This window comes from Mustela erminea, chromosome 11, assembly GCF_009829155.1.
Source record: "Mustela erminea isolate mMusErm1 chromosome 11, mMusErm1.Pri, whole genome shotgun sequence".
NCBI lineage: Eukaryota > Metazoa > Chordata > Mammalia > Carnivora > Mustelidae > Mustela > Mustela erminea.
In genome coordinates this window covers 85,206,252-85,229,657 of record NC_045624.1, presented here as the reverse complement: position 1 = coordinate 85,229,657, position 23,406 = coordinate 85,206,252, and the positions used below count along the sequence as shown (strand labels likewise).

At 38.8% G+C, this 23,406-nt stretch overlaps 2 protein-coding genes and 1 long non-coding RNA gene across 8 annotated transcripts in view; 1 reads left to right on the top strand and 2 right to left on the bottom strand.

Moving 5' to 3' along the window:
* The window catches only part of LOC116569671, a 71,657-nt gene extending 65,545 nt beyond the window's left edge, over positions 1–6,112 (bottom strand). Inside the window, exon 1 of the long non-coding RNA XR_004277127.1 lies at positions 6,044–6,112. This is a non-coding gene — a long non-coding RNA (uncharacterized LOC116569671). The remainder of the gene's footprint in view (positions 1–6,043) is intronic.
* The window catches only part of FBXL13 (F-box and leucine rich repeat protein 13), a 247,282-nt gene extending 233,179 nt beyond the window's left edge, over positions 1–14,103 (top strand). For all 5 annotated transcript variants that reach the window (XM_032306078.1, XM_032306079.1, XM_032306081.1 and 2 more), the window contains 2 exons: positions 5,602–5,765; positions 13,712–14,103. In XM_032306078.1, coding sequence (XP_032161969.1) covers positions 5,602–5,765; positions 13,712–13,901 — 354 coding nt within the window. In that variant the 3' untranslated portion in view covers positions 13,902–14,103. The remainder of the gene's footprint in view (positions 1–5,601; positions 5,766–13,711) is intronic.
* Positions 14,104–18,593: 4,490 nt separating this feature from the next.
* Positions 18,594–23,406, bottom strand: part of FAM185A (family with sequence similarity 185 member A) — a 53,245-nt gene continuing 48,432 nt past the window's right edge. For both annotated transcript variants that reach the window (XM_032305363.1, XM_032305364.1), the window contains one exon: positions 18,594–19,594. In XM_032305363.1, the coding sequence (XP_032161254.1) occupies positions 19,482–19,594 (113 nt within the window). In that variant the 3' untranslated portion in view covers positions 18,594–19,481. The remainder of the gene's footprint in view (positions 19,595–23,406) is intronic.

The window sequence follows — 23,406 nt, the reverse complement described above, 5'->3', positions numbered from 1 at the left end:
GATTTCATTTGTTTCAAAGTAGAATTTTCAAAAAGTTAAAAACAATTCTCACTCAAATATGAAAATGTGTCAAAGGTTTATTTAATTCATTAATGAGAGAACCAGCAAAACAAGTTCATAGAGCATTTGATCAAACCGAGTAGTTGTAGGAACTGAAGAAAAAGGATGCTGGAATATGATTGTTGGGTAGATCTAAAATTGGTTAATGTCCTCTAAGGTACTAAGTCCATAACCTAGAAGTTGTAGTTTCTACCAGATAGAAATAATTTACATTTCTCCTGGACAAAAATGTAACAGGTTACAACAGGTAACTTCACTGAGTTTTGGCCCTAGTTGATAGTCATTAGTATGGCATAATTCCTTATAAAATTCCTCTGGTAGGCCTGTTAAACAATGTTCCAGTATGACACTGAAAAGACATGTAATCATCTTTTGTCTTATTTCCAGTGCTTGATAATTTTTCTGACATCTGCTTATGAAATAAATACATACTTATTATAAAATATTTGGACTACACATACAAACAAAGAGAAGAAAGTAAAATCTGTTGTCATACTACCATCCAGACATAACCATTATTATATTTAGTCTTCTAGAATATTTTTCTATGTACACAGAGATTAGTTATAGAAGATTTATGTTTTGTCCTTTTTTCTTTTGGAATAGAATCCCCCTTTCCAAAATACCTTTGGTATTTCCAAAATACCCCCTTTCCAGAATACCCCCTTTCCAAATAGTAGCCTACTTTTTTTCTCTTAAAACACTATGGACATATTTCCATGTCAAGAAACAGAGATCTCTGATTCTGGCTCTAAATGGCAGATAGAATATACACATATAGGTTTTTTTCCAGATTACACATATAATTTTGTTCCCTCTTGAAACCCTACAGAACTGCAGAAGAAGGGTAGGAGCCCCTGTTGATAGATAAACAGGAGAGAAGACTAGAGTAAGAAAATTTTTGACGTTTGAAAATAGATCGACTAATTTAACAGACAACAGAGACTGCTTTGAATTCTAAGCCAACAGTAGAGAGAGGTGGGGGAAAATTGATTTATACAATGGTCTTCAAATTTGGTAGCACTGTTTACCCCTGGAACTGGATTAAGAGGGTGGCTAAAATGAGGAAGACTGGGTTAAAAGTTCTTGAGAAATACAGACAGATCCTTGGATTTCCTCCCCTACTTCACACCCCTGAGCCCCTGCCCTTCCCTACCTTCACCAGAAGGTTGGGTATTTATTTCCTAGATTTCTCAACCCTGGCATTACTGATATTTTGGATGAGATAATTCATAGTGGGGGTTATTTGGTGCCCTGTAGAATGTTTAAGAGCATCCTTACCCTCTCCCCAGTATGTATCCATAACACCTGGTCCCCCACACCGCCTTACCAACAATGAAAAATATCTCCAGATATTGCCAAATGTCCTGGGTGGTGGTGGTGGTGGGGAACCAAATGCTCTACTACTGGTTCTAAAGATAGTAAAAACAAAGTGTTGCTGGGAGGAACCTGGGTGGCTCAGTTGATTAAGTGTCCAAGTCTTGGTTTTGGCTCAGGTCACCATGATCTTATGGGTGGAGGTATCAGGCTCAGCACTCAGTGGGGGTCTGATTGAGGATTCTCTCCCACTGTTCCTCCCCCCACTCATGCACGTGCCCATTCTCTCTCAGATGAATGAATAAATCTTAAAAAACAGAACTAAACTAAACTAAACTGAAAATGGAGGGTTGCTGGGCTGGAGAGATACTATGTATAATTGAGAGTTTGAGTACAAAAGTGAAAATAGGAATTATGTGACCGAATGCTGAATGCAGAGACACTCAAGTACTCTTCCAACACAGCACCTAGAATGTGGCTGCCAGATCTTTCCCTCCAGGCAGGAGACTGAAAGCCTCTTTTCTGGAGACTGACTAGCACAGGATGAAAGACAGAAAAATATTGACATTTGGGGGTTTATCAACTAATAATCCATCTAACCAATGGAGTTTGGGTAGAGAAGACCCACATCATGTGCTCAGACCTTCTAATCAGTGTTTAGCCCTTTTGCTATTGATAAATGGCAGACAATCAAGGATCACCAGACATAACAGAAAAGCCTCTGAAGTAGAACAAATTAGTAGAAAAAACTTGGAGGAAGGAAAATATGCAGAGGGAAGAAAATGAAAAAATCTTTAAAATATCCTCAGAAATTACAAGATCGTGAACAACCGTGTTGTCTTCTGTTGTGCACACTGATGGGCTTCTTTTTAGTAAAGCATCAGACTCTCAAGATGGCCTACAGTCTAGCTTGTCTGAAACTTCAGCTTCTTGGCTGTTCAGTTTAGTGCAGTGAGTGGGTGAAGAGAGTGAAGCTAGAACCTCCTAATCCATAGTTATTTGTGCTGTAGTAAGAAACAGGAGGAGATGGGGGAAAAGATGTGGTAAATTGTGACCAAATTAATCTAGAAAGTTCACAGCAAAATTTTTGTTTAATAATGCACTTGTTTAGAACTAGGGAAACCTGGGGCACCTGTGGGGCTCAGTTGGTTAAGTGTCTGCCTTCAGCTCAGGTCATGATCTCAGGCTCCTCTCCCTCTGCCTGCCTTCCCCCACTGCTTGCGCTCTTTCTTTCTCTTGCTCTCTCTGTCAAATAAATAAATAAAATCTTAAAAATAAAAAAAAGAAAAGAACTAGAGAAACCAAATGTCTTTCTGGTCTGCATCATCTGGTTCTAGAAGTGGGTCAAAGAAATAAGTACACTTAGTGCTGACCGTAGACCCTCTACGGAGTTCTTGTTTTCACTGCACACAGACACGTAAACACATGGACAGCACATGGTTGCCTGGGAATTACCCTGGCCATAAAGCAGGCACAGATGCAGAATGGGCTTTTTAGTGGCTCAACTAAGTAGGGGGAAAAGTAGGAGAATGAGAGAAATAAGGACTCCAGTGACTTGGGGCAGAGGATTTTTTGTTTGATTTTGGGTGTTTTGTTTTGTTTCTTGCTTTTTGGTAATGAGAAGCTCCTTCTATAAACTGTCTTGCGGCCTAGAAACTAAGGAGGATGTTACAGAAATAAGATATTATCAAATGAATAATGATTTATATCAAAGATCCAGGATAAAAAAATGGAAGGGGAATAGATTATTCCAGAACCTCAGTGTAAGAGAGAAGAAGGGTTTAACTTTACTATCTCTGTGAGTCAAGTATGTATCCTGACTCAGAAGATGTGGTGACCATATATTAAGCCAATTGGAATAGTCCTCATGGGGAAAAATCATAAGGCTGTGGGTCCAGTTTAACATATTTTACCTACATTGCTTTTTAAAAATTAAATCTTATTTTACTTTAAATTCCAATATAGTTGACACATAGTATTATATTTTCACCTACTTTGGTTTTGATGAGCCACAAAAGACACTGGTGTCTGGTTCATCATCCTAGGCTAGGTCTCTCAAAAGCCGAGGAGTCAATCTCGAATGGTCACCTTATCCATCTCCTGGAAGGCCAGCTCTTCCTTGCAACCAGCTCACCTCCAAGTTCAGTACGTATATTATGACCCCACCTTACCCAGCACTAAAATGGGAATAACACTCTCTGCTCAGTAGGACTATTAGGACCTTGTATCTGGGAGTTAAGAATTTAGCCAGTCACCTCCAGTTCGAGTTCCAAGGCCCAACAACATCAGTTCAGTCATTGAACATCTTGCGCTTCTGATCTGTGGGAAACGTCGGGCTCCTTTTTCACTCCTTCAGAATCAATAAAACCTAGCTCCCTGAACTCTACCTGTCTGGACTTTTCTATCCTCTCACTATCTTTCTTTTTCTCCACAATTCTGAGGGCTTTTTTTCTATGTCTTTTCAATGATACCAGATCCTCAGAGACCAACACAGTATGGCAGGAATGTCTGAAGGCCTTTTTATGAGAATCAGGCACAGTGTTAAACCTTGGTCCTGAGCATGTTCTGAAAACAGGCCATGCTTAGACAATGACAACATCTGTTTTTCCAAACTTAGAAAGTTTACATTTCAAACTGAAGGATTTTATGCATAATTCTCTCAGCTTTATATTAAAAACAAGAGCCAAGCCTCATGGCATGTTTTTTAGAATGTTCAAACATTTAAAATGAGAAATTAAAACCAGTTGAAAAAAAATTCCTTTGAGGAAAGTGATCTCGTTGATTCTACAGCAAGTCTCAGTTTAGCTATGAATTCAAAAGCTAGACCCTGAGTAAGTAAAATAATCTAAGAAGTGGAGTGGAATTATCTCTGCAGAGCATCTGAGCAACCTCTCAAGATGTTGGAGCCCTCAGCAGAACTCCTCAGAGTAAGATTCATGTAGTCTCTGTCAAATCTGCTCTTTCTTCCCCTGCCTGCAAACATCTGTCTCACCTACTCACCTGCTTCCAGACTCTCCACACAAATCATCAGAGAGGTTCAGATTCCTTCTCAGAGTAATCTGACCTTGTCTGCAGGTTAACTTCAGGGGATATCTATTTTTTATAGCTTTGTAATATGCTATGTTATTAAACCTGTGTTTCTAAAACGATGATGCCTCAGAGTGGATTTGAGTGTAAAGCCAAATCCCATCATGGCAGCATTTCATAAGTTGCTCATATTGGTGTGACAGGTATTACTAAGGAAGTTTTAATGAAGTTACCCATCCAAAGTAGAGAACTCTAAAATGAAAACAACAGCAAGATCACAAAGTCTGTTGGTGCCACCTGAACCATAGCTTTTCTGTTCTGGGAACAGGTAAATCACTAACGTGAGTTACAGGCTCATCATGTGACAAGCTGGCAAGAGTTTTGATTCTGTTTGCTATGGACTGAATTTTTGCCTCCCACCCATTCATATGTTGAAACCCTCATTCTCAGTGTGATAGTCCTGGGAGGTAAGGCTTTGGGAGGTAATTAGGTATACCTCCTAAATACCTAGGATATACCTAATTAGGTATACCTCCTAAATACCTAGGAGGTATTTAGATACCTCCTAGGTATTAGGGTATTACCCTAATAATAATTAGGGTAATTATTATTACCTCAGTAATTATTATGACCTCAGTCATAATAATTGAGGTCATGAGTGTAGAGCCACCATGATGGAATTACTGTCCTTTTAAGTATAGGAAGAAACTAGAGCTATCTCTTTGCCCTGTGAACATACAGTAAGAAAGCAGCCATCTGAAAGCTAAGAAGAGGGTCCTCACCAGACACTCAGTCTGTGGGTAACCCCATCTTGGACTTCTCAGCTTCTAGAACTGTGAGAAACACATGTCTGCTATTTAAACTATCCAGTCTAGGGGCACGTGGGTGGCTCAGTGTGTTAAAGCCTCTGCCTTTGGCTCAGGTCATGATCCCAGGGTCCTGGGATGGAGCCCCGCATTGCATTGGGCTCTCTGCTCAGCAGGGAGCCTGCTTCCACCCCACCCCCTGCTTGCCTCTCTGCCTACTTGTTATTTTTGTCTGTCAAATAAATAAATATCTTTAAAAAACAAACAAACAAACAAAACCCTATCCAGTCTATGGCATCTTGTTACAGTGGCCAAACTGATTAGTACATTATTCTTCTATGGGATGGAGTTCATTGGAAGAATCAGTACTTCACTTTGGCTGTGTGTTCAGATTACAGACTCAGCGATGGAGGTGTTATCCGCAAAATGCCATTACTTGCATATTTTGGATATTTCTGGTTGTGTCCTGCTTACTGACCAAATGCTTGAGGACCTTCAGAGAGGCTGCAAACAACTTCGAATCCTTAAGATGCAATACTGCAGGTGTATTTCCAAGTAAGTATGGACCTGAATACGAAAAGCTCTGAGAACTACTTTCTGAGAAAACAGAATATGTGACGATGCCATTAGTAACAAAGAGTGGCTTTCAGAGGTTCCCATAACTGGCAAAATGTTTCCATTGAAGCAAAAGTTGGGTAAATAAGCCATCTAAGCAAGTAGAAGGTCTCAAGTGTGTACCCTGTGAGTTTTTAAATATAAAGCAGCTATTTGTTTCTTTGTTTAGTTTTTTCCCTATGATGGAGAGTAAAAATGTGAATGTAGTTTTAACTGACCTGATGAAGTAAACTGTAGAGTGTTCAAAATGAGAATTCTTGACCAATCCCTGAAGGTCTGGTTCCTTCCTGCAGGCGGGAAAAATGAATACTAAGAATTAATATTATCAAAGTATAATGAGTTTAAGCACATATATTTCACAGAGGAACTTTCTTAAGTAAGCAGGCTGGCATGAACTGAAGTATGAGATCTGCTCACTTGAAGCCTGAGGGAAGAAAAATGGTTTCTGATCCAAAGCTGTATGTGTTAAAATGAAATGCGGGGGGTGGGGGGAGCACACAAAAATTATTACTTATAAAATAGGCACTCTCAGTGCCAGGCCTGTTCAGGGGATGGCAGCTGAATGAGAAAAAAAGAAGAAGATCTGAAATTTTTTGAAAAGGAGTGGAGACTCAACTCTTCTCAATAGGTCTAGAGATGACTGACACAGATATTATTAACTTCATTGAAAAAGGGTACCATGAAATAAGGTCCTGGGAGTCCCTGCCAACCTTGTCATATCATTAAACACACAACTTTGGATAGGATGACAATGAATGAATAACATACTACACAAAGCAGTTTGGCTCCTAATATTCTGACTGCATTTTGACAATTACTTTTTTGGGGAGGTAATATCACTGAACTTCTCATAAGTGGGATTTTAAGTAAAAATTAATGGAGAATTTCTGGCATGAGCCCCTATGAACCTAATTATGGTATGGGATATTAAAACGTGATAAATAATGGCGTTTGGTTAAGAAGACCCAAAATATCTGGTAATATCCTAATCCTGCCTTTGACTGCTCACTCTGCTTCAAAGTCTCTAGATAAAAAATATGTGAAGAAAACAAAACAAGGCAAAGTAAGACTTTACTACTAGCTAGGCTTGGCCAACAAAACCCAATACAAAACTCTAGTTAACTACTGGATCTATGAAAAATTCCTTTCCCCAAGCTAGGACAGCCAGGGTCTTTCTTGTTTTCTACAACCAAGTGTGGCTGTCCCTACCAGCAAGAAGAAAACATGGTCTAGGGCTTGGAGGGGAACTGGCTTTTGTCCATCTCATTGTCTAAAATAGCCAAACCACCTCAGTCTTCCTCATACGCCCACCCCTGCTAAGCTCCAGTAGGAAAGAGGCCTAATAATCCTTTGATTCTATCTTTGTCTAGCAATAAAGAAGGCAGTCCCCACAGTAGAGTGGCTTGGAGAGTCTCAAGATTTGCACTAGTAAGGTTCCGAGTACTTGTCTTGACTTCCAGCTTCTAGGACAGGGCACTGTTTTTCAGCCAACAGGCTCCCAAAATACCCGGTCCTGAAAACTCTGGAGAAGTGTTTAGGCCTGGCCAGAGTCAGGTTGTTTTGGGGTCAGCTCTAAGGATTATATAGCAGCTTCCTTCTTCACTTAAATCTTTGGATGAGCCTTTCAAGACTCAAGTATATGACGATGTCTAATCACTTACCTTTCTTGGTTCACTCTAAAAAAGTAGAGTTGTTTGCTCTTACAAGGGCTCATGTGGCTCCCTTAACTGCAGTGGCTCTTTTGTCTGGGTGAAATGGAACATTTGGTAGTCGGGGAGAGGAAATTTTTCTTATTTGGGAGGAGGTTCAGGGGCTTTGAATAACACGGTGTTGGACTCCCACACATTTGATTCCATTTGAACATGAAAACATTGTATGATGTGGCTCTTAAAAAATCCAATTACAGCCATCAGAAGAAACTTTTCTATGTATAAATTGTCCCATACTCAATGGGCTCTAAAAATATTGTACCAGCTTTGCAAATCAAAGACGCCTGTGATGCTGAACCAGGGGAGCAGCAAATTTTTGGTTGATGAGCAAACTGGCTACAGCTCTTTTGCAAGAGAGCTTCCAGCATGAGATATGCTGTCATTCTACCAGTCCCAGAGCCTGAAGAGATCACAAGAAGTGGTTCCAGAAGCACCATTTGGAGACACAATCTAGGCTCCTTTAATTCAAGGAGGAATAAGTAGCAACTATGATCATAAACATGACAAGGCTTATCTGACTAGATCTGAAGCAATTATGTCCAACCAGCCTTTCAATGTATGGCCCTCTGTGGGAAAAACAAGAAAGCATGGAAAGGAAGAAAAGCATAGTGAGAGAGAGGGAGAAAGACCCAAACAATGGTCTGCACAACCCAGGAGGGACGGAACCACAAAGAGGTAAAAGAGATGTTAAGTCAATAATTAGCAAACAATAGAGGGCCCTTTCTGACATTTTTGTGTCCAGAGTCCAAAACTTTCAACTCTGAAGAGCAGAGTCTTGGTGGCCTCTAGAGCCCCAAAGAGCAGGACAGAGATTTTTTGAAGGCCTTCTCTAAACAGCTGCTGGCAGCACGGATTACTAGCCAGCCACCCAGAAAGGCCCATTGTTAGGAAATAAAACTTAACCAGAGTTCTCTTCTCCAGCTCATGGAAAAATCTTTGGGGAAAAAGACCTTTGTGATCTGGAACTACTTAATGTTATTATTAGTATAACAAATAATATTTCTTAACAATTATTTGCTATGCATCATGTCAACCCTATTTTATGTTCACCATCTCATCTAATCCTCATAAATACCCACATTACCATAAAAATGAATAAGAAAAGTGATTTAACAGCTTAAATAACTCTCAATGTCAACAAACAAATAAAAGAGCTATACTTTGTACCTCTGTCTTTATCATTACTATGTTGCTCTTTTGCCTTTAGATTAGAGATTTTTAAGCTTTTTGAAAGCTCTAACATTCAAAGGATTTGAAGAAAGGGAGACATGAGTTCTGTTGCACTCAGTTTACTTGGATTACTGGTGGTCTTTGTGTTGGCTCCAATACTGCCCCTCCTTTTCTGCCTACTCAAGAAACTAGGAGGAAATGTGTGTGAGGGCAAGGGAATCACCTCGAACCTCCTTTAATTTATAAAACCCAAAAATCACTTACAAAATTCAGTACCTCATTATTATTAAACATTTAATGGGATACTTCACAATGTTTCTGACATATCATTTTGAAAATCATGTTCTATATTAACTCAGATAAACCTGTCTCACCAATTAAAGGAGTAATGAATACTAACCTCTGCAGCACAGATTTGGTTCCCAAAGCATCTCCTACAAGATCCAAGGACCTTAAAGACACTTAGGGCAAGCCAGAGTGCAAGGGAGTCAAAGGATTCCATATGCACGCTAAGAAAGTCAGAACACACAGTAATTCCTAACCATGTATTTTCTTTTCAGCATTTCCTAGCTTCCATATATTGACCATACCGGGACACCAAACTACTTTAAAAGAGAGAAAGAGAGTGTGTGTTCTTTTTGGCAGGAACATTCATTTCTACCTTTTCAAGTTTCTGGATACTGTTCAAAAGTGCATATGTGCAAACACACAGCAAAACAGGATGTTTGAAAAAGAACTCAGAGATATTTGTTGGCAATGACCATGCTGATCTGTCCTGTTGGCCAGGTCCTGAGTGTTAGGAGTCAGTCCTAAAAGGATGGATGCCAAAGGTCTGAGTAAAGTGGTGAGGGCGGCATGTTCAGGGGCTGTGGATTTTCTAAAAGGTGGAGAAAAAGTGGATTAGGGAGTAGTCTACACTGGCATTCAAATTCTAATAAACCCAGATTTTCCCCAGGACAGATTCAGATTTTCAGTTTTTTTCCCCACTACCCTTGCTGTGAAACCATACACACTTTAAGATATGCCTTAGAAATATTCTAGACTACAGAAAGCCGTCAACCTCCTACTTCCTGGCGGAAGAAGGGAAGGGAAGAAGGGTCTGAGACCTGATCCTTTGCTCCTCTCTGGTCTGTAACCATTATCCCCAATGGTCAGGGGACTCTCGGATGTTTAGTTCCACTGAAGATGACTATGGGTAGAACAAAGAGCAGTGCTTACCACTAAGCTAAGGTAAGGGTGGCATGGAGACAAGAAATAAGGGATCAGCACCCCTAACCCCTGTGTTTTTCAAGGGTCAACTGTATTTCAAAAAGGGAGGACATTTTTCACAGGAATTTTATCACCTGCTTTTGAGAAAAGGAAGGGGGATCCCTCCCTGCCCCAGCAACAACGCACTGCCTGCCACTTGCAGTCAGTGAGAAACTGCCACAACCTCAAACTCTTGTTCTTCTCCAATAAACCTTTGTTGAAAACAACCCTCCCCAATTTCCTCCAAAAACATTACAAAAGCTGAGCTTCCCTTTTGGACTTACCTATGGTTTACCATAGATTGCTTGCCCTGAACTGCAATTCCTCTGTTATTCCCAAATAAACTTATTTTTTATCTTAAATAAAACTGCTCTTGCTCTGCTTAAAGTTAACAGCATAAACCATGGAGTACTACCCCCACGGGTAGTACTCAACATGAAACTCATTTTGATTCTGTCCCACTGCGTTGTAGTTAATGAGCAGTCTTCCCTATTCATTCCCTATTTTTCTTGTCTATATTGAGGATTCCGTATCCCCACCTCTCATGTTTGTTTGTTTGTTTTCCCCTCAAACTCCCATTATTTGCCCTAATTATCATCGCATTTACTGGGGCTTGTAGCTTGTAGTATGACCCATTATTTAAATGTTACTAAATTTAGGATTAAGAGTACTTATCAACCTATGGCTTATCACACCGCTCAAGAACTGTTGCTCTTCTGAGGCCAGTGGTTACACATTCTTTGGTGAATTACTTACAAATCTTTTACTCCCCAAACTCATCAGTTTCCTAAAGGTCAAGACCATTATTGCCTGTAATTGTACTGGTCTTGTCATCAGTGACACTGAATCATGACCAACAACTGTGAACTACCGTATGCGTGTCCAGAGCTCTGCTATTTGGGAGGCAGGGGGTCAAGAGGTGCTGGGAATAGCAACCTACGAATGCCTCAAACAAACATGCAGAAGAGAGCAAAAAGGACTTCCCTTGGTGTAAACTGCTGAAAATATCTTGTTTTCCTTGTCATTGAAGATGTCAATGAAGAAATGGAATACATCCTCAAATAACTTATTACCTTCTCAAACAAAAGGAAAATAATAAAGTTTAAAATGACAATTAATGCCATGAAACTATGTACTGGAAAATAATTAACTCCATGATCAACTTCCTATAGAATTCAGAGGAGGAAGTGATTGGGGTTGGGTCTTTACAAGAGGCTGGACTGGTTTGAAGTTTTGAAAGACTGATTGAGTTTAAATAGGCAGACATGGGGTGAAGGGTAACTAATGATGAAACTCTGTTGCCTAGGGTAGTGTTTTATATTTGAAAGTGATGGTGCCAATATTTTATTCTTCAGGTTCCCTCAACACTTGGTATTATGTTGCAGTAAGTACTCAAGGGAAAACAATCTCATGGAAAACACCCTCAAAAACATGGCAATCTCAATTCCATAGAATTGGAAAGCGAGAATAGTCTTCAGAAGAAAATGGGGGAGAGCTAAAGATATAACACTATTATAACTGTGTAATGATGTCCTACTTAGAGGACATATAAAGATCATATAAGAAGTTTCAAATGTAGGACCACACTTAAAAAAAATTAAAACATTAACAATGCAAAACTTCATCTTTGACCATAAACTTATCATTTTCAAATTTGAGAATAAGTACTTCTCTAAAGAGAAGACACTTGTTTGTCAAGTTTTAGTTCATAGAATTGATGGCTCAGAACTAGAAATTTATATAATTTGCTTTTACTCATATGGTTCTTTAAACGTGTGGTTTTTTTGTTTTGTTTTTAGTTTTTGTGTTATGTGATGGCAATTATATATGCCAAAAGCAATGTGGTAAGAGATGGAATTAGCAATGCTATGGCTGTCTCCCTTTTGAGTTTGGTTATAATTTAATACATCTGAAATTTGGTAAATGAAATAGCATTTTAAACAACTGATGCATCTCAGCCTTTTCCAATTTCATTGTGCTGCTTGAACTCATATAGCCATTGAGCACAAATTTAACTCAAAGCACTTGGTAATACCATCTTCTATATCAATGACTATTTCCAGAAGTTTGCAATTAATATAACTCAATGTAAGATATGGTAATAGTCAATTACTCATTTTTTTTTAAAGTATTGATCTCAACATTCAAACCAACTTCCTAGAAAAATGGCACTGTTCTACCCTTGAAAAGGCACTTTCAAGTTAGATATACTGTTTTTTTTCTGAGGCCGTGATACTGTGATTTTATGGGAAATATATTTTGGTCATTTAGATGACCAATATATATTTAGTTTTCCTTCATGGTTCTCAGCTCACATCTCCCAAAACCCCTGAAATTTCCTGGTCAATAAGAGCAATGAGAGCATCTTTGTCATAATATTTCATCTTGTCATAATTTCCAGTCTTGTACCCCATTCCTGAAATCAGTTTAGAGCCATAAAGGTTAAATAGGTGCCTTGTTATTTATAACAAACTCCTTCCCACCACAATTGGGTTTATGTTAATGAAGTGACTTTTGGAAAGCACCTTCAGATGGAAGTTGGTTGCTAGGGAAACCAACCATAAACAGAGGGGTAGAACTTTCAGTCTCTCCCTCTGATTTCCTGGGAGGGGAGATTAAATCAATCACCAATGGGCAATGATTTCATCAAACATGTTCATATAATGAAGCCTCCATAAACTCTTAACGGGACAGGGTTTGGACAGCTTCCGGTTGGTTAATGTGCATAGATTTGGGGAGTGGTGCATCTGGAGAGGGCATACCCTTTCCCCACACCCTGTCCTATATATATCTCTACCATGTGGCTATCCCTAAGTTACACCTTTTATAATATGATCCAGTAAGCAAAATGTTTCTCTGAGTTCTGTGACCAACTCTAGCAAATTACTCAAACCCAAGAAGGGCGGGGGTTGGGGGCCGGAGGTGTTGGAACTTCTGCTCTATAGCTGGTCAGTCAGACGCCTGAGCACCAACCTGGACGCGACTGGTATCTAAAGTGGAGGGCAGTCTAGTGAGACCGAGCCTTTAACCTGTGGTATCCGGTGTTGTCTCTGGGTAGGTAGTGTCAGAATTGAGTTGAATCGTAAGACACCCAGCTGCTAAGAAAAGCTTGGGTGTGGAAACCCCCTTGCCCCATCTTAAAATGGGTCCAGAACGACTTTTAGATGCTTTTTTTGCTTTCTTCCTTACTTCCTAAGAAAGTAATTATATTTTTAATCATTTTGGTCACTGACACCTTTGCGAGTTTGATGAAAGTTACAAACCCTCTCCTCAGAAAAATGTATATTAGATACAAAACTGCATGAATTTTCAGGGACTTCATGGACCTCCCTGAAGTTCATCCATGTATCCAACAGGGATCTGTGGACTCTGGGTTAAGAGTTCCTGCATGAGGGGAGTTCACAGGTTGGGTGGTTAGGGTACTCCCTCACCAAAGAAACTGGAAATTCCAGGCAGAACGCTCATTCAAGGGCACTACAGAGTGCCCTCGGTGTTTCCACTCCATTGCCATGCATGGTTTCCTTACCCACTCTCGGAGTCTGTTAATCTCTGAACTGGCTCAACCAGAGGGCTACTGAGCTACTTAAGCTTTGGGACCCTGCATATTTGCATAATTACCCTTACCCTCCCTCTCAGGATTGCAAGACAGCTGTGACACTCATTCGACTTGTGACAGTTCTGTAATTCCAAATTTGCTCTAGTTATTCTGCATTAGGAATTATTCCTGCAACTGTCTAACGTGAATCACTATTATTGCAGGGAGGCAGCGAAGAGAATGTCGTCTATAGTTCAGCAGCAGGAATATAACCCTAGTGACCCTCCATTTTGGTTTGGCTATGATTATGAAGGCAAGCCCCTTAAAAAACAAAACGAGGAAACACCACTTAAAGGAGATGAAGAAGTCATACTGACAGAGTCAACACACAATAGTGAAGAGGAACTAGCATGACCTTCAGCCTCAAGCAGGAAGAAGAAAAAAAATCTAGAACTTGATAACTTCATCTGATGCAAGTATTTTTACCAGCTGGATCACAACAGTGTAAACAAGCAGCAAACCATCTCCTGATTTTTAGTCCAACTACAGATATTTCTAAATACATTATTAGTTCTTCTAATTGGTTTAATCATGATTTTTAAAAGCCAAATCAAGTATTGCTACTATGTAATTTTTTCACTTAAATTTACGTTAATCAAATAGTTGTAATGAGATTACCAAATCCAAGGTTACAGTTATATAAAACAATCCTGAGAGATGTAACGTTTTTTAATAAGGAATTTAGAAGCTTTTCTTAACAAAAGAAAGCAGAGTTGGTCCTATGAGTCAGCGAAAGAGTTTGAGCCAGGGGAATGATTTTAAGAATCTGTGATGATATAAAATATAGACTTACATTTTTTAACAGAAACAAGGCTTTCTTGTTATTTCCAGATAAGTAACAATAAGAACTAAATGCCATTTGACCCTAGACTCACCTCTACATTTGACTTAACAGTCAGGGATAAATTAAATAAAACATGAACTACCTGTGAATTGACAGGAAGTCTGCAATGTTTCAGAAAGGTCTCTTTTTAATCACATTGGCACTACGGAGGAATTTTATTTTATTTTATTTTTTTAAAAGATTTTATTTATTTATTTGACAGATCACAAGTAGACAGAGAGGCAGGCAGAGAGAGAGGAGGAAGCAGGCTCCCCGCTGAGCAGAGAGCCCCATGTGGGGCTCGATCCCAGGACCCTGGGATCATGACCTGAGCTGAAGGCAGAGGCTTTGACCCACTGAGCCACCCAGGCGCCCCGCTACGGAGGAATTTTAAAAACTAGCTATGTCAAAAAGGTGCTCTCCCCTACTTTATGCTAAGAGGTATGGGTTATTGTGCACCACCTTGTTATTTTTAATAAGCTTTCACCTATGGATTTATACCACTCTGGGAAAAGATAATAACTACAGAATTCAAATGATTATAGGCTAGTATTATCATTATTGGATATTATGTGATACTACTGTTGACAGCGTCCAGGAAAAAGCCCAGCTCTGTTCTGACTGCCACAAACAAGCTGTGTTGGTAATATTGGATAATTCTTTTAACCTTTCTATTTTCTCCATTATTTACCTTTTTTTAAAAAAATTTAATTCCTGTGTAGTTAACATACAGTGTTATCTTAGTTTTAGGTATACAATATACTGATTCAATAATTCCATATATTACTAAGTGCACATTATGGCAAGTGTACTCTTAATTCCCTTCACCTATTTCACCCATTCCCCCACCTACCTCCCCTCTGGTAACCATCAGTTTGTTCTTTATAGTTAAGAGTCTGTTTTTACATTTGTCTTTTTTCTTTGTTTATTTGTTTCTTAAATTCCACATAGGAATGAAATCATATGGTGTTTGTCTTTCTCTGACCTATTTCACTTAGCATAATACTCTCTAGCTCCTGGGGCGCATGGGTGGCTCAGCAGGTTAAATGTCTGCCTTTGGCTCAGGTCATGATCCTGGGGTCCTGGGATGGCACCCTGTGTGGCACCCTGCTCAGCAGGAAGTCTGCTTTTCCCTCTCCCTCTGCCTCTCCCTCTGCTTGTGCTCTCTCTCAAATGAATAAAATCTTAAACCTCCCCCACAAAAGGCACCCTTAAAAAAACTCTCTAGCTCCAAACATGTTGCAAATGGTTAGATTTCATTCTTTTTTATGGCTGAATAATACTCCATTGAATATATATATTCCACATCTTCTTCATCCATTCATCTGTTGATGGACATTTGGGTTGCTTCCATAATTTAGCTATTGTAAATAATGCTGCACTAAACATAAGGATGTATATATCCTTTAGAATTAGCGTTTTCATATTCTTTGGGTAAATACATGAGTGTGATTGCTGGATCATATGGTAGCTCTATTTTTAATTTTTTAAAAGATTTTATTTGTCAGAGGCAGAGAGCACAGGCAGAGGGAAAAGCAGGCTCCTCACTAAGCCAGTCCCCGATAGGGGACTCAGTCCCAGCTGAGCAGCAGACAGACACTTAACTGACTGAGCCATGCATGACTGAGCCATTTTTGACTTTTTGAGGAACTTCTGCACTGTCTTCCACAGTGCCTGTACCAGTTAGCATTCCCACTGACAGTCCAAGAGAGTTCTTTTTTTCTCTATAACCTCACCACTGCTTGTTGTTTCTTGTTTTTTATTTTAGCCATTCCAACAGGTATGAGGTGATATCTCATTGTGGTTTTAATTTGCATTTCCCTGATAATGATGCTGAATGTCTTCTCATGTGTCTGTTGGTCATCTATATGCCTTATTTGGAGAAGTGTCTGTTCATGTCTTCTGTCCGTTTTTTAATTGGATTATTTGGCTTTTTGGTGTTGAGTTGTATTAGTTCTCTACATATTTTGGATATTAACCCTTTATCAGATGTCATTTCAAGTATCCTCTCCCATTTAGTAGCTTGCCTTTTAGTTTTGTTGGTTGTTTCCTTTGCTATGCAGAAGCTTTTTATTTTGATGTAGTCCAATATATTTGCTTTTTTCCCCCTTGCCTCAGGAGACATCCTAGAAAGATGTTTTTACAGCCAGTGTCAGAGAAATTACTGCTTGTGCTCGTCTAGGATTTTCATGGTTTCAGGTTTCACATTTAGGTCCTTAATCCATCTGAATTTATTTTGTGTATGGTGCAGGAAAGTGGTTCAGTTTTCTCAAAACCATTTATTGAAGAGACTATCTTTTCCTCATTGCATACTTTTGCCTCCTTTGTCGAAGATTGACCATATAATTGTGTATTTATTTCTGGTCTTTGTTTATTTTTGTGCTAGTACCATACTGCTCTGATTACTGCAGCTTTGTAAAATAATTTGAAATCTGGAATTCTGATACATCCAGTTTTGTTTTTCTTTTTCAAGACTGCTTTGGCTATTCAGGGTCTACTTTGGTTCCATACAAATTTTAGGATTGTTTATTCTATGAAAAAAAAATTTTTAGGATTGCTTGTTCTGTGAAAAATGCTGTTGGTCCTTATCTCTTAAGTGAAATTAGTCACTGTCTTCTTGTATCCCACAAATTCGAAGTAAGGATAAACTCAAGGTAAAGAATATGAGTAATTTTGAAAAGTTTAAAATGGGCTACACAAGGTATTGTTATAAGGTTTTCTGTATTAGATAAATGCTTTTAATAATTCTCCCCTTTAAGGTTGATTTTGAAAGAGTTTTTAAATAAGGTAGTATTACTTAGCTGTAGAATGGTTCCTAGAACCACAGAAGTGGACAGCAGGGGAATCAGCTGAGTAGGAAATTTTCAGACCTGAGCCAAGGAACTTAAGATGACTTAACAGGGTAATTTTTAACTAAATCTAGAGATTTCTGGCAGCTGCAGAAAAACTGGCTTCTGATCCCTAAGTGTTTCACGCACACAACTGGAGAGACCTATAAAAGAGACAACTGCTTTCTAAAGGAATAAAACCTACTTGGGGAAGACCAAGGGTAAGGAGAAAGATACCCTGTTATGTTCCCTAGAAACCAAGCAGGTTAAATACTTTGACAGTATTTAACTGTCAAAGCTTGCTCCAAAACTCTTTGAGAAAGATCCTCTTTTAAACAAAAACAGGAGCATATTTGTTCTTTAAAGAAAAGGGGTAGATGTTAGAAAAGGTGAGCTAAAAGGTTACCAAGAAGCAGAATGAACATGTGGAGAAATCTTCAAGTTCTCAGGGCAAAGCACTCAAAACAACCAAAATATTACTTAGGTCTTCAGCTCTTAAGCATTTGCTATCCATGGGTGAGTATTCAAGAGACTAAAATATGGCAGCTTATCCTTTCTGTTTGGACTTGACTATGTGATTCAAATATGTACAATTCTTTTAATAATTTTAAATACAATTTACAGCTGTTCTGCTCATGACCTTTCTGGCTGTTGTTGACTAATTTCATAAACTTTACTTTTAGTCATGAAAATAAATATTTATATAATTGCATGAGGGTGAAAAAGATTATAAAAACTGCCTCATTGCCTTACAGTTTCCTCTACTTAATAATTTAGCACACTTACACTATAACCACATCAAACAAACAAACATGAATATTGTCCCAACTTCTATAAATTCTGATTTCATGAAGATTGAACTAAAGGAGACTTTGAGATATTCCACAAAGTTCACTTTTTGTTTTGTAACTATAAAGTTAAAAATAGAGCTCTAAATATAATATTAACAAAGAGATTATTAAAAATCATAGTATTTGAGAAGGTTTATTAGAAAGCATTAAGAACTGATTTATCCTTATCATTAAAGACATAATCCAAAAGATAGGACTATTTAGTCTTATATAAGTTAAATATCCCAGAAGTAGACAAGTAAGGTTTGAAAGAGAATTCAGGAAATAACTTTATACAGTACACTTGTTAAAGTGAAAATCAATTCTTCATTGTGAAAAATCACTGAATGTTTCTCCTCTTCCCAATGCATTATATCTTAAATTACACCAAAAAAAGAGAAATCAGTAGCAAATGCATCACATTTTAGATTTTTTTTTAAAAGATTTTATTTATTTTATTTGACAGACAGAGATTACAAGTAGGCAGAGAGGAAGGCAGAGAGAGGGGAGGAAGCAGGCTCCCTGCTGAGCAAAGAGCCCGATGCGGGGCTCGATCCCAGGACCCTGGGATCATGACCTGAGCCGAAGGCAGAGGCTTTGACCCACTGAGCCACCCAGGTGCCCCCATTTTAGATGTTTTTATTCACAGCTTAAATTTACACTGTCATAAGAGGCTCTAAGCAGCAAACATGTTACGAGAGCTGTGGTGCAAGACATTCTAAGACAACTTCTCCCTATTACCTATGCCTTTGTATAATCTCTTTCTCCTGAGTGTAAACAGAAATCATAAATATGAGGAGACAGCACTCCCATGATTATGTTACATTATACAGCAAAACAAAGATTATTCTGGGCAGGCTTGATCAAATCAAGTTAAGACCTTTAAAAGCAGTTTCTCCAGCTGGCTGCAGAAGAGGTCAGACATACAAAGTACCAGAAACATCCGAATGCATCACTGCTGGCTTAAAGATGGAGAGGGCCACATGAGATGGAATGCAAATGGCCTGTACAAGCTTAGAGGGATCACTGATGGACAGCTAGAAAACAGAGACCTCAGTAGTAGTCAGAGGGAACTGGATCTTGCCAATATAAACAGACTTGAAAGTAGACTTCCCCGCCCAGATCATCTAGATGAGAACAAGCCTGGGTAATGCCGAGTCCAGCCCTGTCCACCCTGAGCAGAGAACCTAGCCATGCAGGTCTCTTGACCCACACAACTGTGAGCTAAAAGTGTGACTTTAAGATGGTAAGTTTGTGGTAATTTCATTACAGAGCAATAGGAAACAAATATAATAGCTAAATACAAATTTTGAAAAGGCTCCCACAAGACAATTCACCAGTATTCATTCTGGTTTGTTGTTTTCAGCATTTATATGAACTGTGTTGTTTGCATTTTTGTAGTCACAGATCTGTTAGTCATTGCTCAAAATTATAAATACAATTCAAATCATTCTCAGTCCTGCAGTTTTAGGGACTGAAACCAGCTTTGACTTCTAAGATTTACAGTGCCTTCTGGGGCATCAGCCTTAATCCATTTTTCATGTTTGCTTGCTTGATTCATGAGCCCTGAAACACAAAATTACACAGTTACATCTTCATTGACAAGAGCAGTATTTGACTACATAGATCCTAACCACACATTTCTGAAGCTGAAAAATACTTTGTAACCACAAAAGTCTTAAAAAAGATAATATGAGTTGGGAGAGTTGCAAAGGGGTTACCTGGGCTTGTTCCTTCTTTTGATTCTCTCAGAACAACTGAAAGGGAAGCTACTCTTTATTTGTTTTTGGATTTTTGTGGGTCTTTTTGGTATGCTGGCTTTAAAAAGAGGTTTAAGTGCAACTGACAAACTCTAAGTGCTTAACATATGCAATACAGTAAGGTCTGACATATGTAAAACTCTGTGAAACCATCTCTTCAATCAAAATAATGATCATATCCATCACTCCTACAAGTTGCCTCATACTCCTTTGTCATCTCTTCCTCCTGTCCCTTCCCTACCTGTCACCTCCAGACAGTCCCCCCCAACATCCTAAACACTGATCTACTTTGTGTCACTACAGATTAGTTGCATTTTCTAAAATTTTAATGAATGGAATAAAACCACATATATGTGTGTGTATATGTATATATATGTATGTATGTACATATCTGTATATATATATATATATACACACACACATAACCATATACATCTATACATGTATGTATATATATATAAAGTCTAGGTGCTTTCACTCAGCATAATCATTTTGAGGTTCAATCACACTCTGGCAGGTATCAGGTAGTTTCCTGACACACATGCTGATCAGTACTTTGCTGAATGCTCTCAGGCACCCTGTGCAGCTCCCTCCTCTCTTGAATTCTCTCTTGGGAAATCTAGCAGTCCTGGTCTCCCCAGATACTTAGTGGAGTCTGTCGGGCTCTGTCTGTATTACCCCTTCCTGCCCTGCACCGTGGAAACTCCCTCCAGGTAATATGCTGTAGCAGGCATAGAGCTCACCTGGTTCATTTCCCATCTCTCTTCTAGTTCCATGTTTTTTTCTTTTGATCAAGGTAATTAAGGTGTTATATGTCCTCTTAAGCTCCATTGCCATTCTGGATTTAAGAGACCAGTCAAATCTGAACTGAAAAGACTTGTGAATACACTGTCTCAATTCTTCATACATATTTTCTTTGCTGACTCCAAGCACAAAAATCAGGAAACAATTCTTTTCTTTAGTATAGCTTTTTCCTTTGTTAGTACCATGTGATGTTCCTAGCTGATGAAAAGGTGCTTTGTACCATCCAGTCTTCCTGTCAAGTGCTTCTTTGATACAAATTCTTCTCTGAGTTCTTGCCTCTCCTTTCATCTGAGTCATAATCTCGTCTATGTTTTAGAGTTAATTGTATCTTTCAAGTATCCAATGACTTCCTCTGGAGTTTTTCTTTCCACTTTTCTTGCTATATTTCAATGTATTGGAATTATTTATGTATTCTCTACCTTAGAATTACTACTCTATATTATTATTTACTATTGTTACTCTACTTCTCAGTAAACTGGTTAAATCTCATTCCTTTTGGTAAATCCATGTATTAGAAATGTAAAACTAACAAACAAACAAAAACCCAAAAAACAAAAAAAACAACCCCCCCCACACCCCCAAAACCCCCCAAAATAAAAAAACCATCCCAAGCCCAAATGGTGTCACTTAGGCCAAGTTCCCAAACAGGTGTTTAATACAAAATCTAATTGCAGTTTCAAACTCCCCCAGAAATGTAGTCTTAGCTGGTCCATCAGGAATTTTTCAGTCAGTGCCAATGAGTTTGCCACAAGGGCCCTCTCCATCCCTCCATCCCAGAGGAAGATGAGGTCATTTGAATTATAAGACCACTTTGCTTTTTCAACCTAGAAAGGGCCTAGCATGGAATAATCTTTTTCTTTCGCTAATAACTTTCTTACCCCCATTCTCCTCTGGAAAAACCTTCCATTTTGTACAACTCCTTGGTGTGCCTCTCTACTCACTAGGTGAGGTGCTGCCCAATTCATAAATTGTTTAATAAAGCCACTTAGATTTTCAAATTTACCTAGCTGAATTTTGTTATTTCATGGGAGCTCCTTTTTTTCTTCCAACTCTTCATTATTAAGGGGTTCAGATTTGTCAATTTAAATGTCCTTTTTGTGCCTGTGCTGCATTTGGTAGGTCACAATTTCGAGGTACCTGCACCCAAGAGTCTTTCTATAACACAGATTTTTTTCCCTAGTAATTCAAATAAATGCAGAGGAAAGAAATGGAAATCCTAAGTGTTGGTTGCTCTAACTTTATTATTACTATTATTGTTTTTTAGAAATGTTTATTTACTTGAGAGAGAGAGCACGCACAAGTAGGCAGAGCAGCAGGCAGAGGGAGAGGGAGAAGCAGGCTCTCTGCTGAGCAGGGAGTCTGATGAGAGGCTTGATACCAACCCTGAAATCATGACCTGAGCTGAAGGCAGCCGCTTAACTGACTGAGCCACCCAGGCACCCCACCTTTATTATTTTTTCACACCATTTGGCATCAATAGCAAAGTATAAACAACAGTAAGGCTTTCCCAACTATCTAAGGTTTTTTTCTTTAATATTCATTGCATCCGCGGTCATGCTTTTCTTGCTTATGGAAAGAGAAACCAATCTACTCATTTCCTTTTGGAGCAGTAGAGGCTACTGTAAGGGTGGAAGGCCTTCCCCTGCCCTAGGGTTCTTCTAGCTGGACTTAGAACCAAACTCATATGAGACAGATTTACAGGAAAATATCAAATTTAATAGGTGTACACGAGGAATCCACAGACATGAAATCCCAAAGACAATGAGGCAATATGAAGTTTATATACGCTAAGGAGAGGGATCAGCCTGATACAAAGGGGAGAAGACCATTAGCAGGAAAGTGAAGGGAGATGTTTTGAGAAACAAAAGTTGTCCCATTATGCAGATAAGGTAAAGGGGAGTCTCTGTTAATAGCTCTCTTGCTGGCTCAGACTCTCCTTTCCAATGTAAATTTATGCAGCTGAGGAGGAGGCAGACAGCTTTACCTGCATTCTGCTAGGTTTTGATTACTTTTGACTTGAAATAATCTTGATCCCAAAGTAGTCCATCTTGGGACAGCCTGCCCTTGGCCCTTATACTGCACATAATGCTACTGCTACTAACAAAATGAACACATAGCAATTTTAGCCTAAAAACAATACTCAAAAAGAAAGACAGTTTAAACAATTCCATTTAGGTTGCTTGAAAACAGCTTTCCCTATTTTGCCTATAAGTAATTTACCCAAAGATCTTCATACTTTGGTTGGCCTGAATCTGTGGAGACTCTACTTCTAATTTGTGAAGTTTATAAATTCCCTCCTACAAAAATCTTGCAACACATATTGGAACTTGCAGTTGCAGAAAACAACAAAACAAATTAAGTAAATTTAATTCCCTTTGCCAAGGATAATGTTGTATTTGGCAAAAATGTGAAATGACTACCTTATCTCTATATAGTTTGGCTTCCATTAAGTGGGAGGAAAAGTTTGTTTTCAGGACATGGTTTTGGGTGTCTTTAAAAATATTTATTTATTTATTTATTTATTTATTTATTTATTTATTTAAGAGGCCCATGCACGAGCAGTATAGGTAGAGGAAGAGGGAGAGAGAGAATCTGAAGCAGACCCTGTGCTGAGCACAGAGCCTAATGTGGGGCTCAATCTTAGGACCCTGAGATCATAACCTGAACTGAAACCAAGAGCTGGACACTTAATTGACGGTGCCACCCAGATACCCCTCAGAACACGTTTTTAAACTCCAGTGTTTGCTAAGTCTGCCCTGTCCAAATCCAACCATATAAATATATGAATTTTCAAGTTCTTTTATTTATTTTCCC